The sequence below is a fragment of the Canis lupus genome, chromosome 28 (genome assembly GCF_011100685.1).
Source record: "Canis lupus familiaris isolate Mischka breed German Shepherd chromosome 28, alternate assembly UU_Cfam_GSD_1.0, whole genome shotgun sequence".
Taxonomy (NCBI): Eukaryota; Metazoa; Chordata; class Mammalia; order Carnivora; family Canidae; genus Canis; species Canis lupus.
Genome location: NC_049249.1, coordinates 7,153,370 through 7,176,619, shown reverse-complemented (window position 1 = coordinate 7,176,619; position 23,250 = coordinate 7,153,370). Strand labels below are relative to the sequence as shown.

The 23,250-nt window shown below is 40.0% G+C and overlaps 1 protein-coding gene across 2 annotated transcripts in view; it reads right to left on the bottom strand.

Annotated features, from left to right (window-relative positions):
• The window catches only part of KIF11 (kinesin family member 11), a 50,974-nt gene extending 37,317 nt beyond the window's left edge, over nt 1-13,657 (bottom strand). The window contains exons 1-8 of one of the 2 annotated variants that reach the window (XM_038578198.1): nt 13,445-13,657; nt 6,538-6,670; nt 5,977-6,074; nt 5,811-5,889; nt 3,889-4,074; nt 3,605-3,729; nt 2,579-2,669; nt 217-459 (exon numbers count right to left, since the gene is read on the bottom strand). In XM_038578198.1, coding sequence (XP_038434126.1) covers nt 217-459; nt 2,579-2,669; nt 3,605-3,729; nt 3,889-4,074; nt 5,811-5,889; nt 5,977-6,074; nt 6,538-6,670; nt 13,445-13,521 — 1,032 coding nt within the window. In that variant the 5' untranslated portion in view covers nt 13,522-13,657. The remainder of the gene's footprint in view (nt 1-216; nt 460-2,578; nt 2,670-3,604; nt 3,730-3,888; nt 4,075-5,810; nt 5,890-5,976; nt 6,075-6,537; nt 6,671-13,444) is intronic. The other variant, XM_038578199.1, reaches the window with a different exon arrangement.
• Between the last annotated feature and the right edge of the window lie 9,593 nt (nt 13,658-23,250).

Here is a 23,250-nt window from a genome sequence, read left to right as displayed (position 1 = left end):
TTAAGATTAAAAAAGCTGCCAGGAAGGAAGGAAGACAATCTTTTCAGTGGTATCCTCCTCTATGTGTCCATGGGCAATACCTAGGTTCTTCTACTTTTGCTTAGAATGAATGAAAGCCATTAATGAACTTTTAAAATACATGATAAAAAAAAGCATGTTTTAGCTAAATAAGAATTATATCTACTACACTTGCAGATAACCTTCTAAAAGACTTACCTCAAGATTGAGAGATGCAGGAGAAATTGTTGCAATTATAGATGTTCTTGTACGTCCCCCAAGAGAATCCTGTAGGATTCTAGTTAGTTTAGATTCTCGATAAGGAACATGAGGTGTTCTTTCCACAAGAGCAGTAATAACCCTTCCCAAAGTCAAAAGGGATTGATTGATATTTCCAGCTTCCCGAGCTCTCTTGTCAACTGCTCCAGAACGGCCAATGTTCTCACTTCCCGCAAGATCAACCTTGCATTTCAAAAATGAAAGTTGTCAGTTCCATTGGATTTGGATGCAAAGACATTCATTCTCAAATATAATATGTTAAATAGTCAACAAGACAATTTTTCGTAATTAACAATTCACTACAAAGCTAATTACCCAGTGGCTCCAAAAATATTTGTCTACAAGTACAGAATTTCAAGCTGCTCTGAGGTGGTCAAGAATTAAACAGCTGAGGGGTGCCTGAGTGGCTCAGTCCATTAACCATCCAACTCTTGATTTCGGCTCAAGTCATGATCTTAGGATTGTGAGATCAAGCCCCATGTTGGGCTCCTCAGAGGGGATTCTGCTTGAGATTCTCTCTCCCTTTCTCTTTGCCCCTCTCTCCCCTCTAAAACAAATAAATCTTTTTTTTTTCAAATAAATCTTTATAAAACAAAGATTCTCTCTCTCCCTCTGCACCCCCGCCCCCTCCGTCTCAAAAAAAAAAGGGGGGGGGGGGACATCTGAGGGCTCAGCAGTTGAGTATCTGCCTTTGGCTCAGGGTGTGATCCCCGGGTCCTGGGATCAAGTCTTACATCAGGCTCCCTGCAGGGAGCCTGCTTCTTCCTCTGCCTATGTATCTGCCCCTCTCTCTCTCTCTCTCTCTGTCTCATGAATAAATAAATAAATCTTTATTTATTTATTTTTTTTAATAAATCTTTAAAAGAAAAAAAAGAGAGAGATGCCTGGGTGGCTCAGTGTTTGAATGTCTGCCTTCAGCTCAGGGCATGACCCCAGTGTCCTAGGATTGGGTTACCCACAGGGAGCCTACTTCTCCCTATGCCTATGTCTCTGCCTCTTTGTGTCTTTCATGAATAAAGAAATAAAATCTTTAAAAAAAAAAAAGGAGAAAGAGAGAATGAAATAGTTCAGAAGAACTACCATATGATCCAGCAATCCCACTTCTAGGTATACTACCCACAGGAAATGAAATCAGTATCTCAAAGAGATATCTGCACTCCAGGGTTCAATGCATTATTCAAAATAGCCAAGATACGGAAACAATCAGTGTCAGCTGATGAGTTAATAGAGAAGATATTGTATACATACACAATGGAATATAATTATTTAGCCATGAGAAAGGAAATGCTATCATTTGTAACAACATGGATGAACCTAAAGGATATAATACAAAGTGAAATAAGCCAGACAGAGGAGGACAAATACGTATGATCTCCCTTATGTGGAGAATTAGGTGGGGGGTAGGGGGAGAAGTTCACTGAAACAGAATAGAATGACGGTTACCAGGAGCAGGGGAGCGGGGGAGAAGCAGATGCTGGTCAAAGGGTACAAGCCTTCAGTAATAAGATGAATAAGCTCTGAGGATCTAATGTACACTACAGTGATGACAGTTAAAAATACTATAATGAAATTTACTAAGAGAGTAGACTTAAGCATTCTTACCAAACAAAAAAAAAAGTAACTATGTGAGGTGAAGGATATGTTAATTAATCTGATTATGATAATCATTTCACAAAGCATACATATATCAAATCATCACATTGTACACTTTAATTATACCTTGATAAAGCTGAGGGGAAAAGAAAGAATGAAACAGTGATCTTGGAGGATCCCTGGGTGGCTTCTTGGAAATAGGTACTAACAGAATTAACTTGTAATAAATGCCAAATTTATTTTTCAGAATTCTATTTCCACAATTCTTAGAATCTGAGAAAGTTAGGTTATGACATAGTAGGAAGACTATGCCAAATTTATGTTCAAAATACTAACCTCTCAGTAGATAATTCGCACAAGATAAAAAAAATAGATAAAAATAAAAATAATGACTAATACATGGAATATTTACTATGTGCTAGGTATTCACTATTCAAAATGCTTCACATGTGTTAACTCAGTTTGTCCTAGTGGGGAATAGTAACATAAAACAAATGACTGGGCATCCCAGGTGGTTCAGTGGTTTAGTGCCTGCCTTCGGCGCACGGCGTGACCCTGGAGACCAGGGATCGAGTCCCACGTCGGGCTCCCTGCATGGAGCCTGCTTCTCCCTCTGCCTGTGTCTCTGCCTGTGTGTGTGTATCTCATGAATAAATAAAAAAAAAAAAAAAAAAAGAAAAGAAACAGTGATCTTAAGGTAGATACTTACCAAGTTCAACTTTCCAATTTTAACAAGTTCTTCTCCATCAATTGTAGTTTCTTTCATATGTATTGTAACAGAGAAAACCGAGTGGGAACGACTAGAAAACAAGATCAGATTGCTCAGTCATTATAATGCAAAACACTCCTTTCTATAAAATATTAAAAAGAGCAAAGAAAGATCAAAATCCACAAGGTAGAGAAAGATAGTATCAGACAGGAGATATTAGTAAGATTTTGGAAGACAGAGGGTAGACAGAAAAATGCTTAGGTTTTTGCTTTCTTCTACCTGCTGCCCTGCAGAAGGGACCCCAAATACGAAACTACCTATAAACACCCTAAAAGACTGAGAAACTAGAATCTTCAGAACTCTAAAAGCTGGATGTGGGGTCAGGTTGGGACAGTTGCCTGGTACATCAGAGAAGGCTTGCAATCAATCTTCCTATTCATAAGAATCTCTTGAAATATGTCATCGCCATAAATTCAAACAGTACCACACAAGCCATCAGATTACTTGCCTTCAATGTCAGCTGTTGTAAAAATATATTGCTCTGCTCTGAAAATGTCATCAGAAAAGTTAACACCTTCTCTTGAAAAGCAAATAGTAAATAGCAGTGATTGCTGAAATACAAGATAATCACCACTAGACCATAAAGTGTTCCAATATCTATCTTATGCTATGTACTGACATACAGCTTCTATCTGAGGCTAAGGAGGTAAGCCTCTGAGCATCCCACCATCAAATCAACCACAGCAGGCCCATGTTAACCTAGGCTCCTGCATACAATTTCATTTGAGAAAAAATAATCTAGTTTAAAAAGTTTAATACTTCTGCTGATTCAACTTGTTTCTGTTCTCCTTTCAACATTCTCCCAATACTGGTGCTTGACTCTAAATCTCAAGCCAATAACTAAAGCACGAAATCAAGCATACACACCATCTAGGTATGTGACTCACATTCTGTGACCCACCCCAATCTGAAGTCCCACGTTAAAAAGAAAATGGAATAGCAAGAGCGAGACCCTGGCTTTCCTACCTGGAGTATGCATTCATCAGGGTCGCTGCAGTTGTCCGTTTTGCTGCCCCCTTCTCCAAAATCTGATAGACTTCATCTTTGTTGTGTACTGTAATTTCTTCTAAACCTTTGATTATCACCCCCCTCTGACCAAATATCAAAAGATCATTCATTAGATTGGTAAAAAAAAAAAAAAAAAAAAAATATATATATATATATATATATATATATATATATATATATATACTTCTCAAAGCAGCACACACTAAAATACAGAGATGTTTCATTCTCAAAAACTGAGTTACCTTGTTACGGGGATCATCAAACATCTGCAGTCTCTCAGAAACATCAGAAGATGGATTAAGGAGATCAAAAAGTTCTTCATTATAGATTTCCAACAGAGACACTTTGACTGAAAATTCAGTACCATTATCAGTAAGTTTCTCAAAAATTTGATGAAGAGTACGTGGAATTATACCAGCCAAGGGATCCTGAAATTACAATATTAATAAGGACTAATATTACACTATTAATAAGAATGCCATTTACTACTGCAGTTAAAACACACGTAACAAGGGCCTTCTTTATATATATTTGTATATTTAAATACAAATATATCAGGGGTGCCTGGGTGGCTCAGTCAGTTGGGCATCTGACTCAGTTTCAGCTCAGATCATGATTTCTGGGTCATGGGATCCAGCCCCGTGTAGGGCTTCCTGCTTAGTGTGCGGTCTGCTTGAGATTCTTTCCTCTTTCCTCTCCCTCCCTCCCCCCCACTCACATGTGCTCTCTCTCTCTCCCTAAATAAATAAAATCTTTAAACACAAATATGTCAAAACAAGTTTAGGGATGCCTGGGTGGCTCAGCAGTTGAGTGTCTGCCTTTGGCTCAGGGTGTTTGATCCCGGAATCTGGGATCAAGTTCCACATCGGGCTCTTTGCATGGAGCTTGCTTCTCCCTCTGCGTAGGTCTCTTGCCTCTCTCTCTCTCTTTCTGTGTCTCTCATGAATAAATAAATAAAATCTTAAAAAAAAAAAAAAAAAGCAACTAACCAAATATTAGAAAAGCCACGTCATTTATAAGAATTTATTCAACAGTAATTATTCTTCTTCATACCTTCCACAAATTTGTCACTTCATGCCTGAGCATTACATAGAAACCAACTGAAGTAAGCTACTCAGAAAGCCAAGTTTAATAATGCTTTCTAAGTTGTCTCAGGAGAACAGTAATAATACTACCATGTTAACAGAACAGTGGTCCATCTAAGAGGTATATTCCCTAATTCTAACATAAGTACAGTTGTTTCTCAAATATCTAAGCTACTATAATGAAATTATTATGAATCTCTAAATTTTGAAACTGTTTTTTAAGCCTATTCCTTATTTCCTATGGTCACAATTCCATAACTTTATTACCAATGCTTAAAGTTAATGCCTCAACTATGTAACCACTAGAAACATAATGTCAACAATTTGGAAAATTAATTTTTTTAATTTTTTTTAACTTTTATTTATGATAGTCACACACAGAGAGAGAGAGAGAGAGAGAGAGAGGCAGAGACATAGGCAGAGGGAGAAGCAGGCTCCATGCACCGGGAGCCCGACGTGGGATTCGATCCTGGGTCTCCAGGATCGCGCCCTGGGCCAAAGGCAGGCGCCAAACCACTGTGCCACTCAGGGATTCCTGGAAAATTAATTTAGTCATTAAACTCACTGAAGCACACTTGATGGAAATCTTTGTAAAACGTACTATGTGCTTTCTATGCTATCCAACAATACAGTGATCTTAATTTCTTAAACACTCAAGATCAGTGTTGATAAAGTACCGTGCAGCCCCTTGCTATGCTACCTTGATGAGACTTACTCCCATGCTGCAGTATTCCCTTTCAAGCCATACTCACATGCCACTTTTCCACAATATTCTGCTCCAACTATTCTGTCCCAAACAGACCGCTCTCTTATCACTTAACTGTGCCATATGTATATGTATATATACACATATACATATATACGTACGTATTGGTCCTTTCTCTCCTAGTGACACTATGTTTTTCTTAAACAGGAACCATACACTTTAATTTTACTAAAATAGTAGTTCATCCTATATTCATATTTGACATGGGCATACTGATCTTTTCTATTTCATGAAAGAGGACTTCAGCTAAGTTTTTTAGTCAGTTATTATTCAGTCACTTTAGAGACAGAAATCTATTTTAAACAATAAATACCTCCTCCCAAGTGTACTCTTCATTAGGTGACCTCTCACCTTCCATTGTAAAGGTTTTTCCAGTGCCAGTTTGCCCATATCTGTCAAAATCAACAGAAGTGTTACATAAAAAACAAACACACGCATCTAAACCTTTTCAACAATTTGAAAAATTGTGTTTTACTCACGCAAAAATAGTGCAATTATAACCCATAATAACTTCATCCAAAATTGGACACACAACACTTCGGTAAACATCAATTTGTTTAGTAGAAGCTCCAAAAACCTATCCAAAAAATAAAATAAAAATAAAATCAATTCTTCAGGAATAAAATACTTCAAAATTACTCACTTTAAGAATTTTGTTTTTAATGTATTAACTCATTCAGCCCACTAGATATCTATTGGACAACTCAGAGTCAACTGAAACTTAGGATTGTACACTAGAACCTAGAAAAAAATATGTATACAAGGATAACTTTACATAGTAAATAATAAACGAGTAGTAGCATTTTCAGAAATAGGTACCGGGGTGCCTGTGTGGCTCAGTTGGTTGGTCATCCCACCCTTGATTTCGGCTCAGGTTGTGATCTCAGGATGGTAAGATCGGAGCCCCATGTCAGGCTCTGCGCTCAGCCCAAGTTGGTTTGTTCCTTTCTCTCTCTGCTTCTAACCCACTCTTGCACTACCCCTCTTTCAAACAAATAAATAAAATCTTTAAAAAAAGAAAGAAAGAAAGAAATAGGTACCATATCAAAAGTATATGTTTTCCTTGAGCTTTTGTCAGCCAATCCTCCAGTTCGTACACTAACTTCTTTTCGTACATGATCACATTCTACAACAGAATGGGCATTAGCTTTCCGTTCTGCCAAATTAAACGGTCTATAAAGAGAAATATAGAGTTACTTAAAAAACTCTTAGTTATCGGGCTACAGATGACATTATTATTAATACCTTAGGGACGCCTGAGTGGCTCAGCGGCTAAGCATCTGCCTTCAGCTCAGGGCGTGATCCTGGGGTCCCAGGCTCGAGTCCCACACCACATCGTGCTCCCTATGTGGAGCCTGCTACTCCCTCTGCCTATGTCTGCCTCTCTCTCTCTCTGTGGGTCTCTCATGAATAAATAAATAAAATCTTTAAAAATAATAACTTAGACAATAACAAAGTTAAATTTTTTAACAATATTGTTGGTGACAAGAGTTAAATGGGAGACTACTGCTAAAGCACACAGCACAATTTTTAGTTTCAACTCCCAAAAATAAGTACTTTTCAAAGACATGTAAAACATGACAATTCCAACAGCTTCTTGGAATAGGTACTAACAGAATTAACTTGTAATAAATGACAAATTTATTTTTCAGAATTCTATTTCCACAATTCTTAGAATCTGAGAAAGTTAGGTTATGACATAGTAGGAAGACTATGCCAAATTTGTGTTCAAAATACTAACCTCTCAGTAGATAATTCACACAAGATAAAAAAAATAGATAAAAATAATGACTAATTATTATGTATGTAAATGTATGTAAATGCTTCACATGTGTTAACTCAGTTTGTCCTAGTGGGGAATAGTAACATAAAACAAATGACTGGGCATCCCAGGTGGTTCAGTGGTTCAGCGCAGCCTTCAGCCCAGGTCATGATCCTAGAGACCCGGGATCGAGTCCCACATTAGGCTACCTGCATGGAGCCTGTTTCCCCCTTTGCCTGTGTCTCTGCCTCTCGTTCTGTCTCTCATGAATAAATAAATAAAAATTAAAAACAAAACAAAACAAAACAAACCCACAAATGATTATAAGAAAAGTAACGTTGGGAGCCCTGGGTGGCGCAGCGGTTTGGCGCCTGCCTTTGGCCCAGGGCGCGATCCTGGAGACCCGGGATCGAATCCCACATCGGGCTCCCGGTGCATGGAGCCTGCTTCTCCCTCTGCCTGTGTCTCTGCCTCTCTCTCTCTCTGTGACTATCATAAATAAATAAAAAAAAAATTAAAAAAAAAAGAAAAGTAATGTTTAGAAAGGATATGTAAAGGTGCTGTAGGAATATATAGCAAAAATTTAATTGATTAGGACAGGGATGAGTGTGAAAGAAGGGGGGTGGGTGATGGGATAGACTCCTAAAGGAAGTAATCTTTTTATTTTTTAATATTTTATTTATTTATTCATGAGAGACACAGAGATAGAGGCAGAGACACAGGCAGGGGGAGAAGCAGGCTCCATGCAGGGAGCCTGATGTGGGACTCGATCCCAGGTCTCCAGGATCACGCCCTGGACTAAAGGTGGCGATAAACCGCTAAGCCACCCGGGCTGCCCAGGAAGTAATCTTCTAAGCTAAATTCCTTCTTGGACTTTCAGTAGTGTGGACTCTTGATCTGCTTGGGCAATGTAGTGTGGACTCTTGATCTGCATATACTTCCCCATTTGAAAAGTGAGGCTAAGTAATAGCACCAACCTCACAATGTAAGAAAAGAAATCCTGTTTAGGGATGCCTGGGTGACTCAGTTGAGCATCCAACTCTTGATTTCTGCTCAGGGTCATGGGATTGAGCCCTGTGGTGGCCCTGGTGCTGGGTTTCCTCTCCCTTTGCCGCCCATTTTCCCTACTCACTTGCACTCTCTCTCTCAAAAAAAAAAAAAAAAAAGAAATATTGTTTAGTTTACACTTCAGTTTCCCAATGGCTACTACTATGATTGGCATACAGCAGGCATCCTAATATCTGTTAAACTACATAGCTTAATAAATATCATCCTAAGGGGAATGATAAAAGAGCTAAAAAGAACCATGGTCTACAGAGTGGCATCTATCAGATATTTATATACTGGGGATCCCTGGGTGGCGCAGCGGTTTGGCGCCTGCCTTTGGCCCAGGGCGCGATCCTGGAGACCCGGGATCGAATCCCACGTCAGGCTCCCGGTGCATGGAGCCTGCTTCTCTCTCTGCCTGTGTCTCTGCCTCTCTCTCTCTCTGTAACTATCATAAATAAATAAAAATTTAAAAATTTAAAAAAAAAAAAAAAAAAAAAAAAAAAAAAAAAAAAAAAAAGATATTTATATACTTAACAGATTTCTGGGCCAAAGAGTGAGATGTACTCTTGACCGGAGTTCATTTTTCTCATTCATTACCACATATAATGAAAGGAAAAGCCAAATAGAAAATAATCTTTCCCCTCATCATTAGACAAACCAAGTTGCTATTTATTTTAAAAAAGGATACCTCAACATCCTCTGGCATACCCATCCCTAGCATACTTTTTACAGAAAACCAAATTTATGATCCTGGGAAATTTAACTCGGCAACTTCCAGGTAATATATAGTAATGCCATAGACATCAAATATATTGAAACCTACACAATGCACATAACCCATGACATGCAGTATTATTAAAAGTTCAACAAACCTAGGTCAAAACTAACTTATATTGAGGTAGGCTAAGGGTATTAAGTAGAACGAATTGCTCTCATATGGGAATAGCTTTTTCAATTAGTCTATCATTCTTAGTATCTCTCAACTAATCTCTTAGCCTGGATGTGTGATGTTAACCAAATGAATACAGTATTACTGATTTCAGGTAAAAGATGTCCAGCAAAAACAGTGAGCACCAATAAACATAGCTCAGGCAAAGAGAACTGTGCAAGAGTTAAAACTGGAACCTTCCATAAAAGAACAAAAGTTTCAACAGCATCACTGAATTCATGTTCCTACTGTGAGGAGCATGCCATAAGTGCCCCTTTGCTGATAGGGATACCAACTTCAGAAAATCTTCTCAAGGATAAAAAAATTTGCATCATCTTCTTGTGGCATAGTGAAACAGTTTTGCCTCTTGTCCCAACAAAATAAATTACAAGCAGCTCCTTAAAGAGATCTAACTTCACCTTATTTGGTAACCACTGTTAATAACTAAAATGCTCTTGAATTTGGAATAATGAACTCTGAAGTCTTCATTTTCCAAGTTGTCCTTTCTCTAAAATATTCTTTGTTGATTTAATAATACAGAATTAGGGGATCCCTGGGTGGCTCAGCGGTTTAGTGCCTGCCTTCGGCCCAGGGTGTGATCCTGGAGACCCGGGATGGAGTCCCACGTCGGGCTCCCTGCATGGAGCCTGCTTCTCCCTCTGCCTGTGTCTCTGCCTCTCTCTCTGTGTGTGTCTCTCATGAATAAATAAATAAAATCTTAAAAAAAAAAAAACCAAAACAGAATTATTAGTCTTGTTTTCCATTTGGTAATTATAGCATCACATTAGGTTACTGTTTATGGAAAGTTGGTCTGGGCCTTTTTAAAAATACAATTATATACTTTTAAATATATGAATGATTCATAAATGTTCAGATCTAAATTGCTAAAGCACTTGTCTAGATTAAAATGCCAAGATTAACTTAAATGCTAAAACCTTTATGTTACATTCTCACTAGGACTTATGCTAACCTGTACGCTATACAAGAATAAGGAATGTTTTGCATGTGTCTTATATACACATATATCAAAGCCTATTTCCTTATTAAAACTTCTCTCTATAAAAACTATCAGTTCCTCAACTCCAAAAGTTATACCTTCCTCTTGAGCTATATGTCTGTAAAACAAAATTCTCTTCTATAGTTATAATACAAGAACATCATAAAGATTGTATTCATTGGGGATCCCTGGGTGGCGCAGCTGTTTGGCGCCTGCCTTTGGCCCAGGGCGCGATCCTGGAGACCCGGGATCGAATCCCACGTCGGGCTCCCTGCATGGAGCCTGCTTCTCCCTCTGCCTGTGTCTCTGCCTCTCTCTCTCTCTCTCTCTCTTTGTGACTATCATGAATAAATAGATAAGATCTTTAAAAAAAAAAAAAAAAAGAGGGATCCCTGGGTGGCGCAGCTGTTTGGCGCCTGCCTTTGGCCCAGGGCGCGATCCTTGAGACCCGGGATCGAATCCCACGTCGGGCTCCCAGTGCATGGAGCCTGCTTCTCCCTCTGCCCATGTCTCTGCCTCTCTCTCTCTGTGACTATCATAAATAAAAAAATAAAAAAAAAAAAAAGATTGTATTCATTGTAATAAAGTCATCTCTTTCTTGAAATCTTAGGTTACAGTAAACTGTGCCAATTAAAAATGTAAAACTAAAGAAAAAATTCAGAAAATATATGACAGAGACTATATGTGGCTTGGAAAGCCTAAAATACTTTAAAATTTTTACTATTAGAGCCCTTTACAGAAAAGGTTTGACAACCCCAAGGGTCTCATAAATTGTTTATTTACTAGAGCTTAAGGACATATTTGCTCTAAGAAAGATATTTGAAAAAGAAAGCATGAAAAGAAAATCATCTCTTTACACAAAAATTATTGTGAATAATTAGTTACAACCTAAACACTTTTCATAAGTAACAAAGTAAAAGAAATCTCATTTTAGGTAGGACTTAAATGTAAGGAGATAATAAACATGAATAATGTTTAATTCTTGGGATAGAGGAAGGGGGCTGGAAAAGGATGCAATAGGGGCTCCAATTGTAATGACTTGTCTGTTTCTTTTTTTTTTTTTTTTTTAATTTTATTTATTTATGATAGTCACAGAGAGAGAAAGAGAGGCAGAGACACAGGCAGAGAGAAGCAGGCTCCATGCACCGGGAGCCCGACGTGGGAATCGATCCTGGATCTCCAGGATCGCGCCCTAGGCTAAAGGCAGGCGCCAAACCGCTGCGCCACCCAGGGATCCCCGACTTGTCTGTTTCTAATTTAGGTGATGGATACACAGATGTTTGTTACTTTGTTCTCTATAACTTTTTATAGGTCTGATATATTTTATAACTAACAATAAAAAAAAAAAAAATTTAAGGGGCACCTGGACAACTCCCTTGGTTGAGCATCTGCCTTCAGCTCAGGTCAAGATCCTGGGGTCCTGGGATCAAGCCCCTGTGACTGACTTCCTGCTCAGAGGGAAGAATGCTTCTATCTCCGCCCTTCTCTCCTGCTCTGCTCTCTCTTGCTATCTCTCTCAATTAAATAAAATCTTAAAAAAAAAAGAAGAAAATCAAAGAAAATCAAACCAAACAGAAAAAGCAGTATTGTCTGGCTTTATTAAATTATCAAAATAATCTAAAAATTTGCGTTTGTGGTGTGCCTGGTTGGTTCAGTAGGTAGAACATGCAACTCTTATTATCTCAAGAGTTGTGAATTCAAGCCTCACAGTGGGTGTTGAGATTGCTTAAAAATAAAATCTTTAAAAAATAAATAAGTAAAAATTCACGTTTGTATTACAGTCTGTTAATTTTTTTTCAATCTTCAAAACAACTATTAACAGAAGTTCTAGAGTACAACTAGTAAATTGGTCAACCTTAAGGTTACCACCAAATTTCTTCCCTGACACCGAACTTAAAAAGCTAGCTATTATCTTTGACATCAACAGTTCAAATCACCAAAGCTGAGGGCAACAATTTAAGAAAGTTTGTTCACACATTTTTAAAATAGCCCTTTTTAAAATTTTAGATAAAAAAAATAAAAAATAAAAAAATAAAAAAATAAATAAAATAAAATAAAATAAAATAAATAAAAAAATAAATAAAATAAAATAAAATTTTAGAACTTCTGGATTTACAGAAAAGTTGCTGAGAGTTGGTAGAATTTTAAAACAGCAACAAAGGGCAGCCTGGGTGGCTCAGGGGTTTAATGCCATGTTCAGCCCAGGGCCTGATCTGGGGACCTGGGATCGAGTTCCACACCGGGCTCCCTGCATGGAGCCTGCTTCTCCCTCTGCCTGTGTCTCTGCCTCTTTCTCTCTCTCCTCTCTGCTGTGTTGCTCATAAATAAATAAAATCTTTAAAAAAAAAAATAAAACAGCAACAAAAACAGACACACAAAATACACATACACCAGTGAACTGTGGAGGGCTTCTTAAAAACTGAATAAATTAATCTCTAACTAAGAAACAGTTTGTGTAACAAGTAGTTTTTCCTCTACAGATTAATTTTAATATTGGGAAATTATTTGTAAATCAATCCGGGGAGAGTTGAACACCTCCACCCATTCACCACGAAGAAACTATCTCCCTCAGTCTAGAGAAGACCAAATTGCAGTACAATCATAAAGCTATACTGGCTTACGTTGACTCCTTTTAAAAACATCAACTCACTCTATAAGTTAACCTTTAAAATTTAAAGACAATGATGCTTCCTCGTTTGGTAGGGACTAAGAAAATATTGCATCTAGAAGAAAAGACAAGTCATCGATTATGTTTTTAGCGATGATAGGACGGTAATCCCAACATCAGTACTAAAACACCTACAGAGTAGGTATGCAGTCTTATTTCCAACTGAGAAATTGCAAGGAGTGGCATATAAAAACGCCACCTAAGTCTTTGTCAACTTTTTGACAACTTTGTCAACTTTTTTTTTTAAAAGAACACACTTTTCCCTAAACACTGGAGATCAAATTCTCCTTCTGAATAGCAGTTTTAAACTATAACCTCCAATACAAACATTCTTTCTTCTGACACACACTAATTTACTCCTCAGAGCAATCTAGCGTCATTTTACTGATCAGAATGCGGAGAACTACGCAACAGGCAGGTTTGCTCCCCACAGAAACAGCAAACAAAATTCCTCTCTCGGGACCGCACAGGAGGGAGCCCAGCAGCAAAGCTAGCAAAGCCAGCAGAGCCCAGCGCTCCCAATCCTGCTGGGTTCGCCTTACCTGCATCTCACCACCACCTGGATGTTCTTTCCCTTCTCCTCTTTCTTCTTCGCGGAGGAATTCGGCTGGGACGCCATTACGAGCCCCGCGGGAAGGCCAAGGCCGGGCAGCGGACTCCCCGGCTGTGGGGCGCGGAGGAGCCGGGAACACCCACGCAAGCAGCTCGACGTCCCCGCTCTCCACCAGGGGCTCTAACTGACCGAGGCGTCTGTCCCGCACTAGCGGGAGCCTCGGACCTACCAATACCGTTTCCGCCCGAAACCTAGGAAACCCAGCAACGACTCGGCGCCTCAATTTGAAAAAGGAGCCTAGACGCCGAGCCAATGGCAGCGCGGGCGCGCGAGGCACCATGGGACGCTGTGTCGTCATCAGAGCCCCACCCTCGGGGCGTGGCCCGCGGGAAAGCAAAAAGGTGGTGGGTCGGTCCCCGCTTGGAATTCGTAGTTCGGTGGGAGAGATGCGCGGTTGAACAGTGTGAGTCTTCAACGTGACCTTGCCCAAGTTCCATAACGTCTGTAAACCAAGATTTCCTCATTTTGGAAATGGAAATAATAGCAACCATCTTAAGGGGGTTGTGTGAGAATTAATGAGCTAAAGCGGGAATCAGCTTGGACTAGAACACGTAGTGTCAGGAAAGCCAGCCACGATTATAATTATTATTAGCCAATTGTAAGACAATGTTATGGAGCCACAGAGGAGAGAGGTCCAAAGTGAGCCCCTTTCTCCAGAAGAGCCTTGAATAATTAGGAAGTGTTAAGAAATAAGGTTACCACGGGTACCGAAAAGCGATGAAAGGGATGTTAAATGCCGTTCTTAGGACTCTGACTTTATCCTTTAACTAATGATAAGATGTCATTAAACGATTCCATGCAAAAGGCAGTACCACACTTGCCTCTTTGGACAACCGTTCCGGAAAGACTGACGCAGGTTTAGGGCTCAATTTCCCGCCCTTTACGCGGCGCCGCACCCAGCGGGCGTCTCCAGGAGGTTGAGCCAGCGCCGGCCGCCGTCAGCCTACAAATCCCAGCAGGCAGCGCTCCCTGGACCCGCCCCCTCTCGGCGACCTGCGGCTTTCCGTAGACGTGCTGCGAACGTCCTGGCGGTTCTTGGGGTGAGCGACAGCTTCGAATGTGGGACCCAGGCCCAGAAAATACTGAATTATGGGCGTATGGCGTAGGTGGCTCAAGGAGCTGAGCTTCTGGGCCACATTTAGCCCACAGGAACCAAGGTATCTCTTTTTTTTTTTTTTTTTTTTACGTAAGGGACAGATGGAATGGTGCCCCTTTAGTTCCTCCACTCAGTGACCATCCCGCATACCCCCCAAGGAGACATCTATATACAGCTCGGATGGCTGGTCACCTTTAGTATGCTAGTCTATTGATATCTCCCCTTTGACGGCTCACCAGCATCTCAAAGTGGACCTCTACAAAACGGTTTAGCATCTGCCTTCGGCTCAGGGCCTGATCTCCAGATTTAGGATCGAGTCCTGCATTGGGCTCCCTGCAAGGAGCCTGCTTCTCCCTCTGCCTGTGTCTCTGCCTCTCTCTGTGTGTCTTTCATGAATAAATAAATAAATCTTTAAAAAAATAAAAGCAAAGACCCCAAGTAAGAATAACGTAGCTGTATTCTTTTATCAAAAGTGAACATTTTTCTTTCTGCATGCTGTCATTCTGGATGTCTAGCTGTCAATGGTTTTATTGTAGATCTTGATTTTATCCATCAGAAATGTAATCCTCCAATATTTGTATAATTGACAGAGTTATAGAATTGATTTAGATATCTGTGGGAAGGGATCCCTGGGTGGCACAGCGGTTTGGCGCCTGCCTCTGGCCCAGGGCGCAATCCTGGAGACCCAGGATCGAATCCCATGCCAGGCTCCTGGCATGGAGCCTGCTTCTCCCTCTGCCTCTGCCTGTGCCTCTGTCTCTCTCTCTGTGTGTGACTATCATAAATAAAAAAATAAATAAAAAGATACCTGTGGGAAGTCATAAAACACGGCTAGAGTAGGAGATAATGATTATTCATTAATTGCACTCATTAATCACTTAAGAAATAACTGAATTTTGAACTTTAAAAAACTCTTTTACTAATTAAAATAATCACTAAAATAATGGTTCTACAATTTTTATTCTACAATCTATAATCTATATAAATTTAATATAATCTATAATCCAAAAATACTTTTAAAATCTCAATGGGGAGATACTACCTCACATTCACTAGTATATTAAAAGCAAAAAACAAAAAACAACAGATAATAAGCGTTGTAAGGATGTAGAGAAACTGGAGTAGGGATCCCTGGGTGGCGCAGCGGTTTGGCGCCTGCCTTTGGCCCAGGGCGCGATCCTTGAGACCCGGGATCGAATCCCACGTCGGGCTCCCGGTGCATGGAGCCTGCTTCTCCCTCTGCCTGTGTCTCTGCCTCTCTCTCTCTCTCTCTCTCTCTCTCTCTCTCTCTGTGTGACTATCATAAATAAAAAAATAAAAAAAAAGAAAAAGAAACTGGAGTCCTCACACGTTGCTGGTAGGAATGCAAAATGGTGCAGCCGCTTTGCAAAACAGTCTGGCAGTTCCTAGACTTACCACATGACTGAGCAATCCACCCCTAGGTATTCATTCAGTAGAAATGAAAACAAATATCCATCTCAAAATTTGTGTACAGGGGTGCCTGCGTGTCCCTGACTCCCGATTTCTGCTCAGGTCATGATCTCAGGGTATGGAGATTGAGCCCCTTGTGGCTGGCTGTGTACTGGGCTCTGTGCTGGGTGTGGAGCCTGCTTCAGATTCTGTCTCTCCCTTTCCCTTTGGCCCTCCCCCCTCACTCTGTCTCTCAAAAGAAAACTTAAAGCAGCAAATTTTATGGTATATGAATTATATCTCAATAAAAAAATTCAATGTAATTTTTGTTATTTGAAATGGAAATACTTCTGCTATCTTCTCTCTGCAGTGATTCATTTTTAAATATAGAGATCTGGGCCTGGGGTGCCTGGGTGTATACCTAACAGTCAGTTAGGTGTACAACTCTTGGTTTCAGCTCAGGTCATGATCTCAGGGTCATGGGATCAAGCCTCATGTTGGGATCTGTGCTCAGTGTGGAGTCCGCTTGAGGTTCTCTCACCCTCTCCCTCTGCCCTTCCCACTTGTGCTCTCTCTCCCTCTAAAATAAATAAATAAATCTTATTTTAAAAAATATAAAAAGTGCTTTTGACAAAAGAAAAATTAATCTAGACACAAACCTTACAGAATTCACAAAAATGAACTCAAAATGGGTTCCAGATGTAAAGGTAAAACACAAAACTATAAAACTCCTAGAAGACAATGTAGGAAAAAAATCTAGATGACCCTGGATTTGGTGATGACTTTTTAGATACGACACCAAAGGTACAATCCACAAAAGAAATAATCGATAAGCTGGATTTCATTAAAATTAAAAATTTCTGCTCTGTGAAAGACAAGCCACAAACTGGGAGAAAATATTAGCAAAAGACATATTTGGAGTATTTATACAAAAGATGCAAAGAACACTTCAAACTAAAAAATAAGAAAACAGGGATGCCTGGGTGGCTCAGTGGTTAAGCATCGGCCTGCAGCTCAGGGTGTGATCCCAGGGTCCTGGGATCAAGTCCCGCATCCGGCTCCCTGCAGGGAGCCTACTTCTCCCTCTGTCTATGTCTCTGTGTCTCTCATGAATAAATAAAGAAAATCTTTAAAAAAATCACAATTATAAAATGGGCTCAAATCAAAGGAGAGACTCCTTTCACAATGTATACATACACCAAATCACCACATTGCACACTTTAAAAAAAATATTTTTTAAAAGATTTTATTTACTTGAGAGAGAGCAAGCTTGAGCATGAGTGGGGGGATGAGGCTGAGGGAGAAGGAGAAGCAGACTCCTTGCTAGTGCAAAGCCTGACACAGTGCTCCATTCCAGGACCCTAAGATCATGACCTGAGCTGAAGTCAGGTGCCTGAACAACTGGAGCCATCCAGGCACCCCAATTTTAAAATTTTGTTTTTAAGGAATCTCTACACCCAACGTAGGGCTTGAACTCACAATCAAGATCAAGTGTCACATGCTTCATCTACTGTGCCAGCTAGGTGCCACCACATTGTACACTTTAAATATAATTTTATTTGTCAATTATACCTCAATAAAGCTAGGAGGGGACTGGCAAACAAGCCAAAGACCTTAACAGAGGCCTGACCAACGAAGATTTACAGATGGCAAATAAGCATGTGAACGATGCTCTACATCATGTCATCAGGGACATGTAAATTGAAACAATGAGATTTCCTACATACCTATTAGAATGGCCAAAATCCAAAACACTGACAACACTGGTAAGTGTTGGTAAGATGCTTGTAAATGCTGGTAAGAATGTGGAGCAATAGGAACTTTCATTGATTGCAAGTGAGAATACAAATTTTATGACCACTTCGGTCATTTCCTACTAAACTAAATATATTCTTACCATCCAGTCTAGTAATCATACTCCCTGGTATTTACCCAAAGGAGTCTTTTTTTAAAAAAAAGATTTTACTTATTTTTTCATAAAGAGAGACACAGAGAAGGCAGAGACATAGGCAGAGGCAGAAGCAGGCTCCCTATAGGAAGCCTGATGTGGACTTGATCCCAGGACCCCGGGATCACAACCTAAGTCAAAGGAGACACTCAACCACTGAGCCACCTAGGTGCCCCTACCTAAAGGAGTTTTATGTTCACACAAAAACCTGCACACAGATGTTGCGCGGCTTTATTCATAATTGCTGAAATAATGGAAGCTACCAACATGTCCTTCAGTGGGTGAAAGGATAAACCATCTGTGGTACCTACAGACAATAGAATATTTATTAGCACTAAAAATTAATGAACAGGGATGCCAGGGTGGCTTAGTGGTTGAGTGATTGCCTTTGGCTCAGGTCGTGATCCCAGGGTCCTGGGATCAAGTCCTACATCAGGGTCCTTGCAGGGAGCCTGCTTCTCCCTCTGCTGTGTCTCTGCCTCACCCTCTGTCTCTCATGAATAAATAAATAAAATCTTTAAAAATAAATAAATAAATAAATAATAAAATAAAATAAAAATCAATGAACAATTAAGCCATAAAAAGACATGGAAGAAACTGAAATGCATATTATTAAATGAAAAGAAGCCAATCTATATAGTATATGATTTCAACTATTTGACATTCTGAAAAAGGCAAAATTATGAATACAGTGAAAAGATCAGTAGTTGCCAGGGGTTGGGGGAGGGAGGGATGAATAGGCAGAGCACAGATTTTTTTTTTAAAGATTTTATTTATTGATGAGAGACACAGACTGGGGGAGCAGAGACACAGGCAGAGGGAGAAGCAGGCTCTCTGCAGGAGCCTGATGTGGGACTCGATCCCAGCACTCCAGGATCATGCCATGGGCTGAAGGCAGGTGCTAAACCGCTAAGCCACCCAGGGATTCCCACCCCCTTTTTGAGAGACAGAGAGAGAGAGAGAGCAAATTGGGGAAGAGGGGCAGAGGGAAAGGGAAAGAGAATCTTAAGCAGGCTCCACGCTCAGCACAAAGCCCTGCGTGGGGCTTGATCTCACAACCCTGAGATGAAATCAAGAGTCAGCCGCTTAATTGACTGAGCCACCTAGGTGCTCTGGGTATAGGGGATTTTTAGGGCAGTGAAAATGCTATGTACTATACTATAATGGTGGATGTATGTCATTACATATTTGTCCAAACCCATAGAATGTACAATATTGGAGGGCCGGGTGGCTCAGTTGGTTAAATGACCAACTCTTGATTTCAGCTCAGGTCATGAGATTGAGCCCCATGTCAGGCTCCTTGCTCAGCAGGGAGTTGGCTTGAGATTCTCTCTCTCCCTCTCCTTCTCTCCCTTTTCCTCTGCCCCTCCACACCGTCTCTCAAATAAACAAATCTTATAAAAAAAAAAAGTGTACAATACCCAGTGTGAGCCCTAATGTAAACTAAGGACTTTGTGTGATAATGATGTATCAATATAGGTTCATCCATTGTCATAAGTTGATGGTGGGCAAATACTGATAATGGGGGAGGCTATGCATGTTTGGGATCAGGAATATATCTATATACCTTCTACTCATTTTTTCAGTTAACCTAAAACTGCTCAAAAACGATCAAGCAAGCAAACAAATAAAGCAGTGGTGCCTGGCTGGCTCAGCCTATGGAATATGTGACTCTTGGTCTCTAGGTTATGAGTCTAAGCCCCATGTTAGGTATAGAGATTACTTAAAAATAAAATCTTTATAAAGTTTTAAAATATGGATGCCTGGGTGGCTCAGTGGTTGGGTGTCTGCCTTTGGTTCAGGACATGATCCCGGGGTTCCGGGATCAAGTACCGCATCAGGGTCCCTGTAAGGATCCTGCTTCTCCCTCTGCCTGTTTCTGCCTCTCTGTGTCTCTCATGAGTAAATAAATAAAATCCTTAAAAAAATTTTTTTAAATAAAAATAAAGCCTATAATCCCTTGGGAAAAAAAGATTCTAATCATTTCACAGAGCTTTATTCTTACTTTGACAACAAAGAAAAGCATTTTTGATAGGCATCCTACTATCTTAATATAGAACTACATTTTGATAAAATATAAATTTGTATTTTGTTCTCCTGTATTTCCTTTCAAGCAGGTAGGTAAGCCTTTCTGAATAATTGAAGGTTGGAAATTGTTTGCTACTGTCTTGGATTTTCTATTTCAAACCTTTTGGAAATTACTAGTCGTCTGGAGAAATGAGTATTTTATATAACCCATGAGCTCATTAGCATTTTTATTTTCAAAAATAGTAGTTTACACCCATGATTTTTTTTTTACACCCATGATTATTACTACAGTTTCATATCTTCAAAATTTACCCTAATAATCATCATAGGAGATAGGATTTTGTAACCACAAACATTGGTGTTTTGTATAAGAAAAATCACATTTTAAATATGATCCTGAAAAAAAATAGGAACCTTGACTTCTTCTTCCACCTGGAAACTTCAGTTTTTTTTTTTTTTTTAAAGAGTTTATTTATTCATGAGAGAGAGAGAGAGAGAGAGAGGCAGAGACACAGGCAGAGGAAGGAGCAGGCCCCACACAGGGAGCCCAATGTGGGACTCAATCCTGGGTCCCTAGGATCACACCATGGGCTGAAGCCGGTGCTAAACTGCTAAGCCACTAGGGCTGCCCTGGAAATGTCAGTCTTGATTACTCTTGCAAATCCTTCACATATCACTCTCTGGGATATGAAGAGGTCTGGTCGTTTCACACAGAGAAAAACGTGTGGAAAGTCTACCCGGCTTTGCTTTATACAGGTTACTTCTGAGATGCTCATTTGTACAGCTGCAAGTAGTCCCTGAAGCTTGGGAGCTCTGTGGCCTCTGGGCCACCATTAGGGCAAGGAAGTTTATGCCTCAGAAGTCTGAAGACAGGGATCCCTGGGTGGCGCAGCGGTTTAGCGCCTGCCTTTGCCCCAGGGTGCGATCCTGGAGACCCGGGATCGAATCCCACGTCGGGCTCCCGGTGCATGGAGCCTGCTTCTTCCTCTGCCTGTGTCTCTGCCTCTCTCTCTCTGTGTGACTATTATAAATAAATAAAAATTTAAAAAAAAAAGAAGTCTGAAGACAGAGGGTTTTTTTCTTTTTCTTTTTTTTTTTTAAGATTTTATTTATTTATTCATGAGAGACACAGAGAGAGGCAGAGACACAAGCAGAGGGAGAAGCAGGCTCCATGCAGGGACCCTGATGTAAGACTCCACTCCAGGGCTCCGGGATCACGACCTGAGCCAAAGGCAGATGCTCAACCACTGAACCACCCAGATATCCCTGAAAACAGTGTTTTCTAGTTTCTGCTCCTGCTGAGAAGTCTAAAGCCATTCCAATTCCTGATCATTTGTATGTAACCTCTTTTTTTCTTTTTTTCCCCCTCTGGAACCTTAAGCAATCTGAAATTAGTGTAATAGTGCTGAAATTCTGTAATAACACATGCCTTGATATGAATCTATTTTCACCTATTGGGCTGGGCATTCGGTGAATTCTTTCAGTCTGGCGACTCATTTCCTTCAGTTGTGGCAAATGTTTTTAAATTATTCATCGAGGGCACCTGGACGGCTCAGCCAGTTAAGTGTCTGACTTTGGCTCAGGTCATGGTCTCTGGGTCTGGGAATTGAGCCCCAAGTTGTGCTCCCTGCTCAGTGGGGAGTCTGCTTGTCCCTCTACCCCTCCCCCAGCTCTTGCTCCCTCTCTCTCTCTCTCTCTCTAGTAAATAAATAAAATCTTAAAAAAATAAGTTATTCATCGAACATTTTACTTGCTTTCTTTGTGCTTCCTCTCTGGAATTCCTATGTATGGATAATAGATTTCCACAACCTATTGATTACCACTATTAATATTTTGATGTACTTCTTTCCAATTATTTATATGTATATTTTAACAATTGAGATTATAATTAAATATGTAGTTTTACATCCTGAATTTTCATTTAACATAAGCATTCTTCCAAGCCCTTGAAAATTCTTCACAAATATTTTTATTTGTATGATCTTTTAAGGCTGCCAAGCAACATCTATGCAAATCTTTAGTAAACAGTCGAGGAGCACTTGACTTTAGCTTTTTCCGTAGATACTAGAATTGTGTTAGGTTCTGTCTGTGGGTATGAATGCCAAAAAGAACAAACAGCATATCTGAATGTCCTTAAAAACGGAGGAAAAAAACCCACCACAGTTCATGAACTGCTCATAAGCCTATAAAAAAATCCCCAACTGCATAAGTATAGAGTTCCTCAAATCCAAATTCAAGTTGCTATAGTGCCCTAATAGTAAAATCTCAGTAGCAAAGGTTAGTTGTGAGAGAACAGGAAAGGTTTCCAATTCTCCCACCTTCTGGCAGATCCCAGATTATGCCAGACTCCTCTCCCAAAACTTTACAACTCGTATTTCTCCACTCTCTGGAGTCTTTCCCTTACCCTTTCCCTTAACTGGCTCCCTCTACCTTTCAAGTTACAACTTAAAGATCACTTCCTCAGAGGAAACATCCCTGTTTCACAACCACTCTATCTGAAGTAGCCTCCAAAACTCTTTTATGAAACTCAATTTTTTTCTTTTTCTACAGAGCAAAAAAAGATTTTGCTCTTCAGATTTTTCTTTCTTTGCCATACCTCAGAACCCTTTCCTGGAGACCAAAGATGTTCAGAAGAATTAGGATTCTTACAGTAGGAAAGCAAAGAGAAAAGGGGATATTCAGTGTTTTCAATGTTCAAACTAGGCTTTTAAGGGAAAGCCCTGAAAAGAGCCCTAAGTAAGACAATGACATAAGAAGAAGCAGATGAAAAAAAAAAAAAAAAAAAAAGAAGGAGAAGCAGATGACTGCCCCTCCACAACTTTCAAACTTGAGTTGAGAAATTCCTGGTTAGAACATTAGATGGGACAAAAGGGATTTGAGAAGAAGCTGATGAAGATAAGGAACTGGAGAGAAAGAGGAAATCCTAGGAGAGGTTCTGGTGGGGAGTTAGCCCACGAGAAGGGCCACAGAAGCAGGCTTTCCATTGACAGGTGCCTATGCAGTCCAAACACTAATGCTATGCTTTGAGTTTTTGCTGATCTCCCACCTAAACTGTCCCATTTGTACACTCCTGTTGTCAACAGCCCAGGACATGAATACCCTTAATACAACTGGTGGGAACTTGCCACAACCCCCACACCCACCCCCAGCCATGGATAGTAGTGATAATGGAGGGAAAGTCCCAGAACTCTTACTTGGGTGAAGCTAGACAGCAGAAAAACCCACCCTAGTTACCCTAATATTATTATTTTAA